Source organism: Hyperoodon ampullatus (genome assembly GCF_949752795.1).
Source record: "Hyperoodon ampullatus genome assembly, chromosome: 6".
Taxonomy (NCBI): domain Eukaryota; kingdom Metazoa; phylum Chordata; class Mammalia; order Artiodactyla; family Ziphiidae; genus Hyperoodon; species Hyperoodon ampullatus.
In genome coordinates, this window is record NC_136919.1 from 57,002,297 (window position 1) to 57,023,288 (window position 20,992).

The 20,992-nt window shown below is 37.6% G+C and overlaps 1 protein-coding gene across 3 annotated transcripts in view; it reads right to left on the reverse strand.

The window, feature by feature from the left end:
* The window catches only part of FOCAD (focadhesin), a gene marked incomplete at its 5' end in the record, with an annotated part of 286,040 nt that extends 267,035 nt beyond the window's left edge, over positions 1 to 19,005 (reverse strand). For 2 of the 3 annotated variants that reach the window (XM_079706946.1, XM_079706947.1), the window contains 3 exons: positions 13,302 to 13,456; positions 16,161 to 16,235; positions 18,934 to 18,990. In XM_079706946.1, coding sequence (XP_079563072.1) covers positions 13,302 to 13,456; positions 16,161 to 16,235; positions 18,934 to 18,990 — 287 coding nt within the window. Of the gene's footprint in view, positions 1 to 13,301; positions 13,457 to 16,160; positions 16,236 to 18,933 lie in introns of all 3 variants that reach the window. The other variant, XM_079706945.1, reaches the window with a different exon arrangement.
* Positions 19,006 to 20,992: the final 1,987 nt, after the last annotated feature.

A 20,992-nucleotide genomic window follows, 5' to 3' on the forward strand; every position in this document is an offset into this window, starting at 1 on the left:
TAGAAATTAAAAAGTAAATTTTTTAAAAAATTGGAATGACGTGCAGTTGTCTTAGGAAGGTCTGATGGCATGATATCTCCTTGGGAACCAATGTACTGTCTTATTTTCTTCCTTCAAGACTGCTCAGATTCTTCTGAGAACCTTCTCTGTTGACACCCTGAGCTTCTAGAATCCTCCTCCTCTAAGGCTTAGGAAGAAGATACCTCAGCATCCAATCTTTTAGAATAATTTCCTTCATTGCAATTCTTCACACCATTCACTTTTACAGAATGAGAACCATTCTGTAGCTAAGGATCCCAGACTTTAAGGAATGCTACCTTCCAGTATATGCCCCAGCTCTTCACAACTCTGCACACTTTCCTTTACAGAGATCTGAAGAGCCTTCAGCATGGAAACTGTAACTGCTCTATCACCAATTTATCAAGAACCTATTCCTGGGTGTGAATGTCCGACCTCAGTCACAGGCCTCAGTGCTGCTGTCTTGCTTTTTGAAAGTTAGTCTTCAGGATGACACAAAACCCTAAGGCTCTGGCCCAGGTCTATGCCTAGATTTTTATACAAGACCATGAAATCTGAGGTCTGTAGCTATATTTAGTAGATAACTTCTAATCATCACTGAATCAGTGAGCAGTTCCATATTCCAGTATCCGACTGAGACCTATCAGAGGAGTCTGCCCTGGTTTACCTTGGTGAGAGGGTCACTACATGTTCAGAAGTCTCCTTGTCTCTTGTCTGCAATGTTTACACAACGGGTAATCAACTTTAAAGTCTGATTTAAGCTAAAATTACTCCATTTATGCATGGTTGAAATGGAAGAAGTCCAAGCCTCACCTGGTAACCTCATAAGGCCACTCTCTGGACCTAATGATTAGTTTAAAGGGTACTCATTTTAGAAGATCGATTTTGACTGAATTTCTGACTGAATTTCTTCCAAGAAATATGGTTTCATTAAATAATCCCTCTTTGCATGTAAAATTATATTGGTTTTCCTTATCTAATGATTTATTTGTCACATGACTAGAGTTTTACAGAAGACAAATAACAGACTTATGATTTTTAACCAATTTGGGTCACCTACCCCTTTATGAAAGCACTAGAATCCCAGAGAAAAGCACATACATCCTATGTGCATTTAATTCCAGGGAGTTCCCAGAACCACTGAGGCTGGTAAATTAACTCCAGTTTTTTAACCTGTAAGTTACATTTTGTTTTATTTGTGGATCCAGACTTTACTGTGTGGATAATTGAGTCCATACTATATTTTAAGCAAGAGTGTAACATGAATAGATTATAATTTTTGAAAGATGATGGCGTTAATCAAATCACATGTAGATCCATTCAAATGGTAACACATTGCCTTAAATTCAATTATTTTAGAATAATTTCTTAAATTATTTAAATATTTCAAGTGGGCTGAGAGGGATGGTTTCAGATTTGTATTTAAATCCCCGTTTTAATTCTAATTAGCTAGGGAATGTTGGGCAAGCCATTTGATGTCCAGAAGCCTCAACATCTTCACCTGTACAAGAGAATCATAATAATAAGCCCACCTCTGTGTTGCTTTAAAGAATAAATAATAATATATCCGTAAAGTACCTGGTTATTTTTTCAATAAATTGTGATAATCTAATATGGTAACTGTACCATAAAGATTATGATGCTTTTCCCTTTGTAAGGTTATGTAAACAGAAGTTTCAGAGTTCATGAATGCTAAAACCTAGAATGTTCCTAAAACTAACTACAGTTAAGTCCTAAATGCCTAAATCCTAGTATTTTCCATCTTTCTTCACAAAACCCTCTTTTTATTGTTTTCAAGCCATTGTTACTCTGAATCTGAGATCTGCTCTTACGAAATTAAAAATTTTTATATGAAATCTGTATAATTGCAGAAAGAGGCTACAAGAGTTTGAATAGTGCTAAAAATCAAAATAATAAAATAGAAGAAAACATAACCTTTAGAGAAGCAAAAACCAAAGAAAGGATAGAAGAAAAATTCACTAGACCTAAGTCTTTAAACTGAAAGGCTAGGCAAGATGACTGAAAAAATTTCTGACATTTCCCAAATCCATAGGTAAAGAGAAAATCCTATGAACTTTAAGTTATAAAATAAAATCTATAAAATAAAGAATATTAGATTGACATCATTTCTAATTTGGCATCAGAATTCTCATCTGCAACACTAAATGAAGCAATGTATATGGAATTATGAGAGAAAGGTTTATATAACTTAATAAATCTAACCCCCCTCCCAAAAAAGACTAAGAATAATGTATGAAGACAAAAGAAATATTTTTCAGACAGAGTACTCTGAAAAATTTTCTTCAAGAGGTTCTCCAGTTAAAAGATAATGCAGAATGATTGCACAACTTTGTAAATATACCAAAAACCACTGAATTGCACACTTTAAAAGAATAGTTTTAATATGTGAATTATATCTCAATAAAGCTATTATTTTTTTAAGATAAAGCATAAGAAAGAACTGAAGTGGTAGAAAGATATAGCCTACAAAGAACTTGTTCAGAATGAATACCAGAAGAATTTACAATCAAGACTTTAACATTTTTCAAATGTCACTATAAAGTTTAAAGCAATTGTTAAGAGAGGTTTTGGAGGGGAAAAGTAAAAAAAGAGAGAAAAAAAAGACAATCTGTCATAAAAATTCCAGATCACTTTAGCAAATTTAGTGGGGAGGGTTTTCAGGGGAAAGAAAACATAAAATTAAGATAAGAGATAACCTGAGATGAAATATTTATAACACATATGACAAAGGGTTAATATACATAAAACAAAGAAAAGCTACAAAATAAGGCAGATCATATGATAGAAAAATGAGCAGAGATATAGATACGCAGATCACAGAAGAGGACGATTCATAATATCCAGTGTTAATGAGTGAATGGGGAATAAGCATTTTCAGGTTAAGCATACATTCATTCAGACTTTATGGAGGGCAATTTAGCAGTGTCCATAAAAATTCTAAATGAACAGCCTTTTTCCCATAAATTGCATTTGTAAGAACCTATCATATAGAAATACCCTTACATATGCCCAAAAGAAGATCTTACAAGGCATCTGTTATCTTAAAGAAATGGAAGAAGAAAACTACGTTTGCCAATAGAGAAATATTTAAAATATGACACAATCATATTATAGAATAGTCTTCAGCTATTAATAAAGATGCAAACAGATCTATGAAAAGATGTCCAACACATATTAAGTGGGGAAAAAAAGCAAGTTTTAGAACAATATACATATGAATAAGATATCCAATTTTAAAACACATGGAATGTATAGGCTTATAAATACTTTTTTATACATCTAGATATGGGGCTCCAATTTCACTGGAATTAGCTGGTCCCTGATTCCACGTGCCTGGATCTGATTCCAGATCACCCTAGCTTTGCCTATACTCCAGAGGAAACCAAGGCCAATACTTGGAGAAACCTCTGAGCCACTCTACTCTCCCTGAGCCTTTCCAGACTGTCACTTCCTAGTTTCCACCAGGGCCCAACAGGAAAGTGAATTTTTTAAAAAGAAGAAAAGAAAGAGAAAATGGTAAAAAGGAGAAATTTTACCACTTACTACTTTCACTACCTGCAAGTGCCATTGTTCAAGTTTTCAAAAATGTATGCACTACTTTTATTTTTTTATTAGTGAAGAAAAGGAGGAAAAAAGATTTATAATCTCAAGGTGAGGAAGGACCACTGAACACAAAAAGAAGATTAAACCTGATCTCCTAGATATACAGTATGAGCAGAAATTTAAGTAAATAATGAAATAACCACCGTGTCTTTTATTTAGAACCTGCCTTCAGTCACAGTTTAGCACAGACACAAAAACATGTTAACTCGAGGAAGTAGACTTCTGAGAACATTTTCAGGATCTGGAATTAGCCCTTAGACAAGCAGGCTGGCTGTGTTTGAAGTACACAGGTACCCAGAAAGTTATTTAACAAATCAAAGTGAAGACTTTTAATCAAGGTGGAGGAGATCTGATTAGATATTATGACTAACTTGTTCATAGTATAATATGTTTGAGGGATGTCATTACCAAAAAAAGGTATATCCAACTGTCTACTGGATAGTCCCTCTTCAGTGTCTCAATTGTGCCTCAAATTCAGCATATCCAAAACCAAACTTATGTTCTTCCCATTTACCTGGTCTTCTAATGTTTCCTATCTACCTGGCAGAGAAGCCAGAAATCAAGGAGTCACCTTTGATATATCCCTTTCAGTGATCCTCATATTCAATCTACCTCAAATGCTTCCCTCCCTAAATATCTCACAAATCCATCTATTTCCCTTCTTCTCTAGGAAGCAACTATCATCCCTCACCTGAACTACAGTAACAGCCACCTAAAATCATCTCCCTGTACCTCTCTATTTGCCTATCCAAAACCCAGCACTTCTAATGTTATGTTCACACTGCAGCCAGAGTGGTCTTTTTGAAACCACTGATACTCAGCATATAAAAACACTTCAGTAGATTTCCCCTGCACTCAGGATAAAGACCCAAATCCTGTAGATCAGCCATCATGAATGTCTGATGGCTGAATTGTCTGACCCCTACTTCTCTTCCCAGCCTCATCTCAAACCACTCTCCTCTTGCTCTTGAAATTTTTCAGGCCTTGCTAACTAATCATCTTCCCTCCCACCACAGCAACCTGGCACATGCTACTTCCTGTAACTGGAAAATTCTACCCTCTCCTATTTGCCTAGAAAAGTTTTATTCATTCCTCAGTCTCATGTCAAGTGTCACTTCATCACTGAAGCCTTCCCTGTCCTCCATGACAAGGTCAAACTCCCACATTAAAGGCACTCTCAGCACAGTGTTCTTGTTTGAATGTAGTTTAATATATAATTGTGTGACTATGTGATTATGTCAATCTCTCTCTTTAAATGAAAAGCATCATGAGTCCAATGACTATGTCTGCTTTCCTCACCATGAGCTCACAGCACCTAGTAGAGGTATACAGGAGATATTCAGTAAGTGTTTAATTAGTAGATGGATAGATGGATGGATGGAAGACAGCTAAGGTACTGTCTTGCTTAGATACAGAGGTGACCTTTGAAGGTAATTTCTAGTTCTATAATTATGTGATTTTACATATGCACACTGAAATTACAGTATCATATATTTATTATTATAAAGTTTGTTATTTAGTTTATTACTAAATAAGCTAATATGAATGATATTACTAGTTGTGCTTATAGTCCTCTCTCTCTGAGATTGTACATTTAGCAAATGAGGGAATTGTAAATACTGGGAAGATAAAGTTAACATAATACCCTTTACATTATCAAGCAATGAAATAATCCTGTTATCTTTGACAATGACTCTCCATCCACTCAATCTCTCCTCCCTCTATCCCATTTTAATCTTTTTTTTTTTTTGGCTGTGCTGCATGACATTCGGGATCTTAGTTCCCCTACCAGGGATCAAACCTGTGCCCCCTGCAGTAGAAGCACAGATCTTAACCACTGGACCTCTAGGGAAGTGCCCACTCCTCCCTCGATCCCAGTCAGAAACACAGATAGAATATCATCACCTGTACTTAAGTACAATTATGTTTTCAAAGCTAGAGCTGAGCTGAGAGGCTGAGAGATACCTATTTCCAGAGTCACGGCTTTACCCCAAGTTCAATCTTCAGTAATAATGTCCCAGTCTCCTCTCTGTTTTGAGAATTACCACTCCTTGTCCATTCATATGGTTACTATAGAAAGGATCCCAGCATACGAATATTCACACAATGAAGACACAGCCTGCAGAGGGTTAAATTGTCGTCCCCCCCCCCCCGAAAAAAAAAAGTACCTAAGTCCTAATCCCTGGTTCCTGTGCATGTGACTTTATTTGGAAATAAGGTCTTTACAGATATAACTAAAGATCTTAAGATGAGATCATCCTGGGTGGGCCTTAAATCCAATGACTGGTATCCTTATCAGAGAAAGGAGAGAAGAGATTTGAAACACAGAGAAGAAGGTCATGAAAAGACAGAGGTGGAAATTGCAATTACGCAGACACAAGCCAAAGAACGTCAAGGGTTGCCAGCAGCCACCAGAAGCTAGGAAAGAGGCATGGAACTGACTCTCCCAGCCTCCAGAAGGAACCAATCCTGCTGACACCTTGGTTTTGGGCTTCTGGCCTTCAGAATTGTGGAATAATAAACTTCTGTTGCTTTAAGTTTGTAGTCATTTGTTACAGCAGCCCTAGAAAACTAATACACAGCCCCTGGCAGAACCGACTGGTCCAGGAGTGAACATCTCACACATGCTGGTCCTTGGAAATCTGTGATTGTGGCCAAGAAATTCAAACCTCAGTCTGGCTATCTCTTATGGATAAGAGATGTTAACCTAGGAGCAGGTGGTGCCCTGTAGACTAGGAAGCAGAGAAGTCAGTTTGCAGCAAGAGAGAAGAGACACACAGCCTGTATCCAATTTGCTTCTGAGGCCCAGGTACATCCCTGTTCTTAAGTCCTGTGGGACACCCCTTTAGCAAAAAAATTAAAATCACCCTTTTATGCTCAAACGAGTTCAAGTGGGTTTCTGTAACTCATAGCCCACAGAGTCCTGTCACACTCAAGAACCTTCTGCCAAAAGTCCTTTAGTAAAGATCGGCTGGAACAAGTCCTTCCTTGGGTAGCTGCCAAAACAAGCTGAACTGACTCAAGAACCCTCTAAGAGGGAGCAAAGGAAACTTCAGGCCTGAGCTACAAGCGCAGTGACAAGAAACAATGCAAAAAAAAAGGTGGGAATATTAAAAAAGAATATATATATATATATATATATATATATATATATAACTGAATCACTTTGCTGTACACCTGAAACTAACACAACATTGTAAATCAACTGTATTTCAAAAAAAAACTGTATTTCAAAAAAAAAAAAATGTAAGCTCAATTTTCACTGGCATAAGAGCCAAACCCAGATCTCATCATAAGGAGTGTGGGTCAATAATGATGCTGAATATTCCAGAGAAAAAGAAAAGAAAAAAAATTTTGGTCAAGCTGTACAAACTATACTAATTAAAACCACCCAGAAAAATTGCTCTTCACTAGGTAAATACAGCACAATTACTACTGTGCATACGAATACCATATCTCAGGTTTCCTTTGGGGTTTATTTGATTACAGCATTAAATACTGCTCATGTATGCTCGGTCTCCTTTTGAAAAGACTACAATTAATGCTTGGTTCTTTAGTTTCAAAATATTCTAAATATGAGGTGCAAGGAAGTACCCATACTAATTTTTTGACAAGGGATGAGAATAACAAAAGTTTGCATTGAAGAGAATTATACAAACATCCCAAAAGAGGGCATCCTGTGAGGATGCCAAAAGAGGGTATCATGTGAGCAAATGGTACAAATGTAGCCAAGTCTCTTTTTAACTAGAAAGGGTAAGTGGTCAGTTTTAAGTACAGTAAGTCACCAGCAAATAAGAGAATGTTAAACACTAGATTAATGATCAAGTCATTTCCTAAATTTATAATAAAATTATATGAGAAAAGAGAGGCAGAGCCAGGAAGAAAGGGAGGAAATAAACAAACAGTTCTGTAGAACCCATGGTTGACCCATAAATGACAAAAAATAATGTTTCTTTCAAAAAAATCTAAGAGATATAATGCTATTGAGTTTTTGCTTGGGAAAGTTCTAAGTACCAGAAAACAGCCCGATTTCTTCTGAAGCACTTTTCCATTATAAAAGTAACATGTATTTCAGTAACCACTTTTCTTAAATCACCTAAAAACACCTTAGCATAAATACATGACTCTTACAATGGAATATTTTGTGACAAACAAAGCCTTCAACCAGATCAGTTAACTTAAAAAGAAATAGGGCAGAATGTCCTAGATGAGAAAAGTGGCTAGAATTACATTACTGGTTATGAGCTACAAGTTGAGAGAGATTCTGTAATTTTCGAGAAAGAAAAAGGATTCGAAAAAAGGAAAAGAGAACATCTGAAAACAAGCTAAAAGGCTTACGGAATACTTAAAAGACAAGATGAGGAAACAGACATGGTCCAAGAATTCTGTCATTGTCAGATAAGAGTTAAAATTAAATGAGTAATGATACCAATGTAGATATAAACCCTGAAACCATCTCAAATTCATGAAAAATTCTCTGACTCCCTGGCTGCAAATGAAAGCATGCTAACTAAGACTGTCTTCCTCAAACTTTGGGGAAACCTCATAAAGCCATCCTTCTTTGGTTCTTCTTCTCCTGCCAAATAAAATAAAGAGAAAGAAGCTGAACAGTACAGAAAAGCTTCAATAATACAAGGTATGAATACAGCGTCTCCTTGATTGCTAACCGTTTCCTACATGATAACAAAGCAATTAAGTGTTCCAAGGAACAGGGTCATCGACAAAAGAAAAGACCCTAAGAGATAAGAATTTTCTCATGGAATTACCCTAAATCTTAACTGCAAATAGTTCTCAAAGTCATTTTTAATCTAACTGGACCCTCATCAATCCATGATCAAAAAGACTCACTGGATCCAGCAGCTTTAGCTGGGACCCATTATGGGCATTTATTAATATCCTATTTGAGATTTATTAAAAAGTAGTCTTTAGGAATCTCAGAAAATAGACTTTAATCTCTCACACCCTGATACATTTTTCCCCCAAATACATAAATTGCAGGTCCCTTCCCTGCTTGAAAGCATAAAAGGAACACAAATGAAGTGCTAGTTTATCTAGAGCATAACCGTCCTACCAAACACATTTTTTGAAAGAAGGGGTGGCGGGTCGGGGAAGCAGCTGAACTGAAATTACAGGCTGTCATGACATCTCAGTATCGAAAACTAAATACCTGGTTCCACAGGAGAGTACTGTTTTTATTCACAATCCCGTTACTAAGCAACTATAACAATGGCTGCATGAGCTTTCTAGAAGCTAGTGCAGTTAAGGGAGGGGGCGGGGATCTAAGGAAAGAAAAATGAGGAAACTCCTTGCTTTGGGAATCTTTATCATAGGATAAACTCAATGTAAAAACAAAACCAAAAACAATCTAAACTTAAAACAAGCAGTTCCTTAAAGGATAAGAAAATGACATGCTACTATGTATATCATTCACCCTAATTTTATTTAATTTCAAAATTTGCATTTAACTGGTGATAATAATTTCCTTACTGTGTTTTCTCTGTAGCCCCCTTCTTTCCTTCACCCTCCCTAGGGAATAATTTTTTTTTTCAAATTTCCTTACTGATTAAAAGAACATTTTCAACCTCTTAAATCCACTTCTTTGTTTACAGAAGCTATAAAAACTAGTTTACAATTGTTTCATGTTGCCTCAGCTTTGAGCCGAGAACACTCTGGACATCAAACTATTCCTTTGAAGGGAACAATCTCTCAAACAGAGCCAGACACTTTCCCAGCCACTCCCTGAAGTTTAGACAACCAGAGCTTTACCAATGTCAAGTCTTATTCAAAGTTAGACTATACAATGTAGCAGGCTCTAGACCAATGTTTCTCAAATTGTGGGCTGGATTTGGGGGCGGGGGGTGGTTAAGAGGAGGCAGCTTTTCGTACATGTTCCAAGGGAATTTACATATTAGACCTGCAAAGAGCCAAGGAGCAGGTTATAAGGCTAGGAGAGAGAACCTCACTGACTTTTCCTCCATCTTTCCTTGCAGCTTTCAACATTTACTGCAATGCTGAGAAAGCTCTGGAAGCTACAACTTCTAAATATCTATTCCACAGAAGGATGCTGCTTCTCTCTCCTCTTTCCCTCTTTCTCTCTTCCTTTCTCTCCATCTCCCTCTCTCCCTCCCTTCCTCTCCCTCTCCCTCTTTCTCTCTCCCTCTGAAGAATGTTAGGATGCTAGGTAGGCAAAATGAAAAAATACAGTTTTAGACTCATTCTTCTGCATCAAAGCTGAGCAATCGTTGTGTGGCTCTGTTCCCAAGGTGCCTCTAGACTGCCATAAATCTCTATTTTAAGAAGAGAAAGCCACAGACAAGAAGAAATTTAAACACTGGAAACTGAAGATCCAAAATGTCTCAGCCAAGAACCACAGGGAAATGACAAAGTCATTTTTGTTTTTAGATCCCAAAGACAAAGATGGTTTTCTGTCTCAGAAGATTCCCTGAGGAGCATTTGGAGGAGGAGGCTGTTTGGGTTCCTGTTTTTAATTAAATTAAATTTAATTTCTTAAATTTGATTCTCATTTTGCTTTCGTTAAGGCATAAACAATACAAAGTATAGTCTCTGTAATCACTACGAACCACAAAGCTCTACTACTTGAAATAAAACAAAGGAAATTCTTCAGAAAGAATCCTTACCTCTACTGACAACAATAAAGAAAACCAAGCACTTATATAACACATTTCACGATCAAATTGATGCAAAAGTTAAACTGGTTAGCTTCAGAACCTACTCTGTCTACATCTCCTGTGGCTAACAATTTAGACAACATGAACACTCTAAGAAACTTTAAAAAAAGTTTTTTCAGGATCCTTCAATTGTTAAAATTCCTATATTTGCTTACCATAAAATTCAAGGCTTTCTTCTATATATTGGCCATATTTCCAAAGACCCTTGAAAATGAATGGTAACCTATATGTGTAAGATTACTCATTGAAGCACTGCCTATAATTGCAAATAATTGAAAAAAATAGGGAATTGGTAAATTACGGCACATTCATACAGTGGAATATTATACAGCCAGAAAAAATAGAAAGCACTTTATGTATGGTAAGGAATGATGTCTAAGATATTTTTTTCAGTGAAAAATGCAAACTAAGGAATACTATGTATAGTAGGCTACTAATTTTTTTAAGAAAAAACATGTACATATAAATTTTCAGTTACATGTACATACAGCATCTTTAGAAGGATAACAAGACCTGTTAAGAGTTCTACCTGAGGAGAAAAACTGAGACACAGAGGAAAGACAGAGAATTTGCCTCCTACGCCCTTTTGAATTTTTTACCATGTGAACATGTTGCTAATTCAAAAAATGTATTTTTTAATTTAAAAAAATCTAATATTACTGACAAATTTTCACATACACAGATGACACGCTGATCCACTATCAGCAAAGCTTATGCTTTTCAGTTTACAATAGTGATGATGGACTTATACTGATGTGTGAAGGATATCCCACACCAGCATAATTTTCTAAAAGGACATTCTGGAATTAAAGGTATAACCTAACTTGCTCTAATTATCCCTTAGTCAGAGACATTAGCTGGCCCCTGGCCCCTTTAGCTGCTGATACTCTTACTTTTGGATATAAACAGTACAACTAGACAATGCAAGGAGGTTCTATGTTTGTGAATTTTAAGGCATTTGAAAATATTTAGGGAGGAACTAATACTACTACCTGCATTTTAAAAAAAAAGGGTGAGGCAAAATCTAGGTGGCTTGCTTAAGGGCAACCAATAAGTTACAAAAAGAGAGACACATTAAAACTTAACCTTTTAGGACTTCCCTGGTGGTACAGTGGTTAAGAATCCACCTGCCAATGCAGGGGACACGGGTTTGAGCCCCGGTCTGGGAAGATCCCACACGCCATGGAGCAAGTAAGCCTGTGCGCCACAACTACTGAGCCTGCGCTCTAGAGCCTGTGAGCCACAGCTATTGAGCCCACATGCCACAACTACTGAAGCCCACGCGCCTATAGCCCGTGCTCTGCAAGAAGAGAAGCCACTGCAATAAGAAGCCCGCACAGTGCAATGAGAAGCCCGCACAGTGCAACAAAGACCCAACACAGCCAATAAATAAATAAATAAAAACAAAAAAACTTAACCTTTTAAATGCTGCCTCAAAACTAATTTTTTAATGGATATACAATAGGATCCTTCTAAAAACATTTGTTTGAGTGTGTACGCGTGCATGCATGTGCACGCGGGCATGCACACAAAGAAAAAGACAGAAAATGAGTTAAGTTTTTAGCCATGATTGAACCTTACTTATTCAGAAAGATTTGGTCATCTACTAACTGCTGAAGAGTGTGCTAGAGACAAAAATACAGGTTAAAAATAGAAATATATTGTGAAAGAGCAAGTAGCCCAGCTTAGAAGAGGGAAGTGTCTAGGCAAGAGAGGTGACATCTGAGCTGAGCCTTGAAGGATGAAGAAGATGATATCAGAAAGAGAAGGGGAAGGAACATTCCATGCAGAGGTTCAGCATGCACAGGCTCGGGAACAGGGAACAGGTATGCACGGCTTAGAGGAGGGTTCATGGCAGAAAACGCAGGTTGAACAGAAGGTGGGAACTAGTTTGGGAAGGGCACGTATACCACACTAGAGGGCTTGGACTTATAAATGTAGATAGCAGAATATAAAGAAAAAAATCAAGGCTCCAAAAAGATGCAAAGAGATGATGTAAGGGAACAAAATAAGATTTGTGAAGAAAGGTTAAAAGGCCAGAGGTTACTTAACCTAATAGAACTCAAGCCTAGGAAGGAACTGTCCACACATTGATGGTTACAGCTGTACTCCGTCTCCACAGAAGGCAGAAAAAAAGATTAAGTATTTAGCTCTGATGATACTACAGTAAAGGTGAGTAAGAAACATCAGGAGAACAAGTAACCCCACTGAGAAGGAGGCGGGGGCCTGGGTAAGAGTTGGGAGAAGGGGACAGAAGCTCAAATGATTTAAAGCAGGCAAAACTGAGGGCATATAGATCAAGACCATTTCTTGAAGCAAAGAGTGGCACCTCCTTTTCAGGGAGTATTTTACAAGAGATGCTCACTTCCAGGGGATGGTGCAAATACAGTCTTGTTTGACCACCTCAGAATGCCCATTTTATCCCCTGGGATTCCATTAACCTCAGTCTGTGAATGGAATAAATATGGTCATTCCAAACAAATTCAAAGAACATTATTTACTTGGAATAATCAGGGGAAGACATGTCTAAACCACAAAATGCTTTTAAAGAAATTAGTGCTGTTATTTTCTAATGCATGCACTGATGCTAAAGGCTGACTAAGTATTGCTAATAGTGTATAAACTTTACCACTGTGGAATAATGTTTATGGGCAACCTTCTTTCTTAAAATAAGTCAGGAATTTGTACTGCAAACTGTGAGTTATAAACTACTTAGCTATTCCTTAAAAAGAGCAATGACAAAATAAGCAGAACCCCAAAACTTAAGTACAGCAAATGACCACAAATCCCCAAACTTTTAGAGCTTAAATTAGCATGTTCTCACCACATATGAAATTTCAACTGCATGACATTTTTAGGGAAAGGAAAACAACTGGCAAGTAGGATGAATGGTGACCCTTAATGGCACATGAATGAATTTTTTTCTAAAAATTTAAATCATTAACTGATCAAACATGAAGGAAAGAGCACCTGGTTGATGGAATCAGGTTGAGAATCCCATTGAGAACATAGCTGAACTCCGCAAGATCCTGAGCGACAAGGGCTACCAGACCCTCACAGCAGGCTGTTCGAACCACGACATTATCACTGCAACACTTCTCCCACAGCAAGTTCAAAGCAGGAGTCTGAAATCAAACCAGTGATTAAAACACACGTCTGATGAGCAGCAATGCATGTACACCCCCAGCCATTCATCAAAGTGTAATTCTGGGCTTCCCTGGTGGCGCAGTGGTTGAGAGTCCGCCTGCCGATGCAGGGCACACGGGTTCGTGTCCCGGTCCGGGAAGATCCCACATGCCGCGGAGCGGCTGGGCCTGTGAGCCCTGGCCGCTGAGGCTGCGCATCCGGAGCCTGTGCTGCGCAACGGGAGAGGCCACAGCAGTGAGAGGCCCGCGTACCGCAAAAAAAAAAAAAGAAAAGTGTAATTCGTTCACAGTAGGCTAACTTTCCTCTACAAAAACCATATCACACCATTTGTAGAATACACTAAAGTCAGTTTTCCAAGAGAGGTAATGGATATGTTCTGATATAGCAACTCTCTCTCATCTGGTGTCTTTGCTGCAAAATGAGGCTGGCTGCAGAAGTATGACCTGAGTCCGAGCAACACAACTACTAGGAGATCGAAACTATGACTTGGCTCCAGCACTGTGTTCTAACTAAGCCATTTAACCAGACATGAACAATACCAGCATATCAGTTAGTCTAAGTTGGACTCCAAATCACACCTATGCTTCAAGCCCTAAATGGCAGTAACATTTTCAGAAAATGTTCCTGCTCTCCTCCCACCAACCTCTATCACCCACATGCCACCCCACTGTCCCCCATAATGTCCCTGCCCCAAGTGACTGAAGCTGAATGTGGACCCAGAGGAAGGAGACAGAAGTAGGACAGGCTACGAGCAAGCTGCTGGTTCCATGACTACAAGGAAAAGCCTAGAAAAAGTGTTTTGCGCAAGGAAGACTGTGACTTCTCCCCCTCACACTGTGAACCTGTCACCTTTGACAGGAAAGCACCGGAAGGACACATAGATACATATAAGTTCTTTATTTTGAAAAATCCTATAAAAACAGAGGTTCTAGCTTTTATAACTTTCTCAGGAACTCATGATCCTCCCCTCAAAAACAAAGGTTCACTACTATTTGAATGTATTGTGGGTTAAGTCCATTTAGATTTTACATGTTGTTTGGGGGATTTTTTTTTTTTTTTAAAGAACACAAAATGAAGCTATTTTTCCTTCCTCCTGACATAATTTATTAGGGAAACATACAATCTGGAGAAAAAAAAATTAAGATTCCCCAGCTCCCATAGAATAACTAAAAGAATGAAAATCAACATTAAATTGTGCCAACTTTCCCACAGTAGCTGGCTCTGAGAGCCTCTTCAGTCTTAGAATCCCGCTAACATAACAATACAATTAACAGTCACTGAAGGGAAGAAATATTTATATTCCATTTCTTTTATTCAGAAGGAAATTTTATTCACCTGTATAGACAATACCAAAGCGTTCTAAATGTCATCACTCCACTACTAAGCCAGAATAACAAAATAAATGAATAAAAAAACTGTTGCCTCAGGTAATACTGTGCCCTCATGCAAGTAAGCATTCATTTATTAGAAGAGGAAACATTTAGTTACAGGGATTTGACATTCAGTAAATCCTGGCAGTTTAAGTAAAAACACTAGATCTTCTCAGAGTACATAATGTGATTATCGGCAGGATTAAGATCAGAATTCTCAGAAAACCTAATTTATATGACTACATACAAACACCAGATAAATGCCAGTTAGTGAAGTATGCCTCTACATTGACTTCAACATGTCAGCAGAAGCTGTAAAGAGATGTAACTTGAAGCAGCTATTAAAAAGGAATGTGAGAGAAAGGAAATCAATTTATTTCTGTTATGAAAAAAAAATCTTATTTCCATCACCTATATTCTCCATAGAGTGACCTTAGAGGACCTACTTAAGCAGAGCTTCCCATCAGCATGTCAAAATACACAACACTGGTCAACCAAAACCCAAGTGGTAAATATGTCAGTAAGCTGGCATTGCTTCAACTCTTAGCATTCAACTGCTCTATGAATGGCACAGAATTTTTCCTCCAGCTCTTCCTGCCAGGGGATGACCTTTCCAACTTAGAATGCATATTTGGGGCTATACCTAAAGCATGAGAAATCTCCTACACCCAAACAGAGCCACTATGTTCACTTTCTCCATTAAACAAAAAGATTCCCTCAGCAGTAACCCTATCAGCCTTCTCTAAAGCATGCCTACCCTCCTTCCACCCATGTTATTTTTCATTAATAGTCATAAGAATACTCCCCTTCACCCCTTCCATATCTCATTCCTGGAGTGTTGTTACAAATTTTAAAGTTTAAAAGAAAATCATGGCGGGCTTCCCTGGTGGTGCAGCAGTTGAGAATCTGCCTGCCAATGCAGGGGACACGGGTTCGAGCCCTGGTCTGGGAAGATCCCACATGCCGTGGAGCGACTGGGCCCGTGAGCCACAATTACTGAGCCTGCGCATCTGGAGTCTGTGCTCCGCAACAAGAGAGGCCGCGATAGTGAGAGGCCTATGCACCGCAATGAAGAGTGGCCTCCACTTGCCACAACTAGAGAAAGCCCTCGCACAGAAACGAAGACCCAACACAGCTATAAATAAATAAATTTAAAAAAAAAAAAGAAAGAAAGAAAATCATGGCAAACAAACAAAAAAAGGCACAATCATTTCTATAGTGACTGAACTGTGAGGAAAACAAAAGAAGTGCTTATGCAGTCCAGCTAGCAGCAATATCTGAATAGAACTAAAGTACAAAGTTAAAGACAGACCTGGTTTGTGGACTGGTGGATCTTTCCTGAAAAACCATTTTCCTTTAGAACTGCAGCAATAAGATGACCTGCAGCCTAAAAAAACAAACAAAATTAATGAATACATTCCCTTGGAAGTTCTCGCTCAATAGTTAATTTGAAGGTAACTAATAGCAGTACTAGTTGATAGGGTATGCCAGTCACTCCCATTCATAGAGTGTGTGCTTTGTAGAAGGCACTGTATTGGCACTCCACATACATAATCTCTTATCTTCATTAACAACCCTCAAGGTAAGCATTTTATCCTACATTTTATCCCAATAAGAAAACTATTGTTCATAGATGTTGAGAAAATTGCTGGAATTTCAGTTTAAATTGCTGTCACTTAGTATTAGAAGATAATTTGAGATTGCTTAATCCATTAAACCATGAGAAAAGTGAGAAACTCCACAATTTTTAAAATCATCTTTGCAACTAAATGAAACGCATCATTCTTCATCATGCCCTTAACGAAGATCATCATCCCCATCTTCATGATTATGGCCCACACAGATTTGAACCAACAGGTCCTCCCCTCACCACGACCATTCTCCTTCCTCTATGCTCTATGATTTAATTTTTTTATTGGTTTCTCATAGGTTTCAGCCCCTTAATAAGCTTTCAGCCTCATAAATCTCTAAAATTTTCCCATATCTTCTTGGGTCAAAAAGCCAGTAATTAAAACTAAGATTCTTATAGGAGAGCTGATTCCATAAATACATAAATGTCATTATTTACCATCACCTCAACTCCACTCTCCTAGTTTTTCAGCACCACACAGCACTGCTGTCTTAGAGCCACAGGCTAGCAACAATGACAGCCATGCTATGTATGGGTTGGGAGAAACTTTGCTACGGCAACAACTGTTCAGCCTGCCCTTGAGACCAATGTCTGAAAAGACTATGAATACCTGTCAGTGTTGCAAAGATGCCCAAAAAGCTCAAATGAAAACAAAGCACCTACTCCTTCGTTTCTTTTTGTATTTCACACATTGTAATTGAATTCAGACCTCAATGCTTGATGGTCTAAGTTTTACAATACAAGTCACACATTTACATGAATTTTAAGTTTAGATCAATGAACTGTCTCTTACCTCTTTGTTAAAGGGATAGTAACAAAGAATTGAGGACCAGTGAATAGTTTCAGTTCCTGTTTACAAAATATACCATATTTCATTGAATGTAACTGGCCATCAACTGCAAGATGCACCATTATTTTATGTACCACCAAGAAAGAAAAGAAGTCTGCCAACTAATTTGTGTTATACAATGCTTCTTTTAATTTAAATTTTTGATTTTATATTAATGAAAGAGCTCTTTCAGACTCTTTTAGAAAATCATGGCCAACTTCATAAATGTGCAGGCAATAACAACTGTATAATGACTGCTGCCATCAATTACTAGGTACAACCCAATTTCACAGATGTTAAAATGTGAAAAAATGTGTGTGAATCAATGAAATATGGCGCTAACACTGAGCAGTGGTTACAAAAGAACAATAAGAAGTATTCAGAGGACAGGGCACAATTGCAAGAACCTACTGAAACCAATATGAAACACAACAAGGACAAAAAAAAGCTACTGTTCATATTTAGAAAAAGGACTAAAAGAAAAAAGCTTAATGATAAACATCCCCCCATTGCCCACCAAATTCAATTTCTCTAATTTACCTTCCAATTTATCTCTCTAACAAATCAGAGAATATAGCCTAAATTGATTTTAAAATACAAAATCCAAGTATAAATCAGCCTATACTGCTACTTAAGTTTTCCGTAACAGAATAGTTTAAACAGATATCGTACACTAGACAATACACTTTTCACTTCATTGTAACAGCAACACAAATAGGCATTTCTTGATTTATCTATGCTAATAAAGGGACTCCAGGTACAGAAAAATAAAAACTGTGGACAGCATCCTCCAAGCATTCATCTTCTTCTTCATGGTAAGCACCTGTGCTGCACAGGATATGACTCCAACCCAGTCAGGTAGAAGGGAATCTTGCATAAGGAGTGTTCTACTCCTCATGGAAGGGTTCCCCACTACCCAGCTAAGTCAATTCCCACAGCAGGCATCTCCGAAGGTAACTGTTGAAAGTATCCAAGACGCTGTACGTTGGTAAGTCTTCAGGCAGGCTTCTGCTGGCCCCTTAGCTTTACTCTCACAAGAAAAGACGGTAGCTATTATGGTACCTTGATTAACAGGGATGCTTCTAGTTAGCTGAAGGCTAACCAGAAAATCAGTTCTGTTTTAACCCTAATAACTGAAAAGCTCTTCTAAAATAAATTATCACAATCTTCTACCTGAGTTAGCATGTAGATCCAATTTTTTAATCCAGGATATTTTACCTATTGAATGTCATTATTATAAATATCTTTATTCTTAATGTTGTACTGTGGTAGAATATACCTGTTTCAATATTAATCTCTCATATTCTGTAGATGTATAACCATTTAATTCTGTTCCTAATAATTAATTATAGACCAAAAAATATATATTCAAGGATTAATCAAGGTTTTTATCTCTAAGAAGAAAAGTATGACATAAATGAAAGCAGACATTGGTCAATTTCAATATTTACTTTCCTATGTCATACATAAATTTTCAAATTAACTGATATAAAAGTTGTTTATTAAGATATATTTCAGTACATATAAGAATAAAAATATTTAATGTTAAAAATATAAAACTCAATTAACAATCCACCAAAAATGTTTGTTTGTTACCATGAAGCATAAACAAACAAATAAAATTACCTGTGATTGGATAAGAGAATTTGGAAATTCAAACCTTTTCCTGATATCATCTGACATTTTTACTTCTCTCACATGTACGTAAGCAGATTCTGTAATCAAAACAAAAGAATATTTGTTAGTCCGGAAACGGAGTTCAAACCAACTATTTGTCAAATAACATGAAAGTAATTCATTCCAAAGACAACAATGGACATAAAGCACAGGGCTCTGCAGAGCAATCCCTTGGCATACCCTTCCCTGTTAACAACTTCAGCCCTCAAATGCCATGACTGATAAATAAACTAAAAATGCCCAACAGTTCTTAGTTTTTCCCATTAGAGCAAACCCTGAAACAGATGAATTCACTCCACAGAAACAAACAAAAAAATCCAAAAGTTCAAGCCTAAATAACAGGATTTTAAAAGTTCAACCACACGTTTGAAATAGAAATTAATTCTTCTGTGGATCAAAACTTCTGAGGGAGAAAGAATCAAACTTTCACAAAATTGTTTAAATTATGCCTCACTCTGGTACAAGCTTCCGTTTAATCATGAATCCAACTGTTAGTGACAAGTGTGAAGCATTGGTGAGCTTTTTCAGGAAGTACAGAAATGACCTAGAAATTCACACGTCAAAACAGAACCCGTGTCTTCTAAAAGAGGAACAAGCAAGCAATTAGCACCAACTTTTAATATTTACATCACACCTCTCTGACTCCTACTGGGCTCTCAAATACAACAACAACAACAAAATCATGGAGAAGGGCAGGTGGCAAAGTGGAGGCACAGAACTAATAAGAAGATTTCCCAAGGATCCCAATTTATCCAATTCCCATGCAGCACTGAACCCAGCAAATTACACCACTCTAAAAAATAGGATGCTTTAGGCCACCTATTTATTACAGTATAACTTAAAAAAAAAGTTTGTCAGTACTGTTCTCTAAGTCACCTTATAAAAATAACAGGCAACAAAACCAAGCTTTCCTGATCTCAAAAATGGAAGCTTCTTGTGTTGAACCTGCAGCTCTTTCTCACTATTCTCCTCCCTTTCGTCCAAAGCCCAACTCCCTGAATAAATAATTTATACTACCTTTCTTCCTCAACATCTAAACTTTGCTACGGCAAAGTCCCTTGAATTGGACATTTCACAGCACTGAAACAACATGTTCTAAGACTGCCAACCATGTCCCCTGTCTAATTTACCCATTAGCTTTTCAGCAGGTCACAATTTCTTCAACTTCCCCATTGTATTAATCTCACCTTTCTTGAGATGCTCTTCTCTTTTGTTCCATAAGACATCACAACAGATTTCCCAAAGTGTGTGCCTGGGAAACCCAAGATAGAGATCTCCTCGAGAGGAAAAAAGAATTTTGTAGGGACATATATTGCCATCTTGAAGATTCAAAGAGTAAACAAAAAACCAAATAATACATGAAATATGTTAGAAGGTGATACAATGGAAAAAAATAAATCTGATCTCTTTTTCTATGAGTTTGGTTTTGGTTTTGGGGTTTTTTTTTGCGGTACGCGGTCCTCTCACTGCTGTGGCCTCTCCCGTTGCGGAGCACTGGCTCCGGACGTGCAGGCTCAGCGGCCACGGCTCACGGGCCCAGCCGCTCCGCGGCATGTGGGATCCTCCCGGACCAGGGCACGAACCCGTGTCCCCTGCATCGGCAGGCAGACTCTCAACCACTGCGCCACCAGGGAAGCCCTATGAGTTTGTTTTTGAAGTACAATTGACCTACAACGCTACGTTAGTTCCTGTTATACAACATAATGATTTGATATTTCTAAACATTTCAAAATGATCATCACGATAAATCTAGTTACCATCACCATACAAATTTATTACATAATTATTGACATATTCCCCACACTATACATTTCATACCTGTGACTCATTTATTTTGCAACTGGAACCAGAGGCGGGGGGAGGCGACTGGATGAAGGCAGTCAAAACATACAAACTTCCAGTTATAAGATAAATAAGTACCGGGGTTATAGCGTACAACATGATAAAGGTAATGAACACTGCTGAATGTTACATATGAATGTTAAGGGAGTATATCCTAAGACTTCTC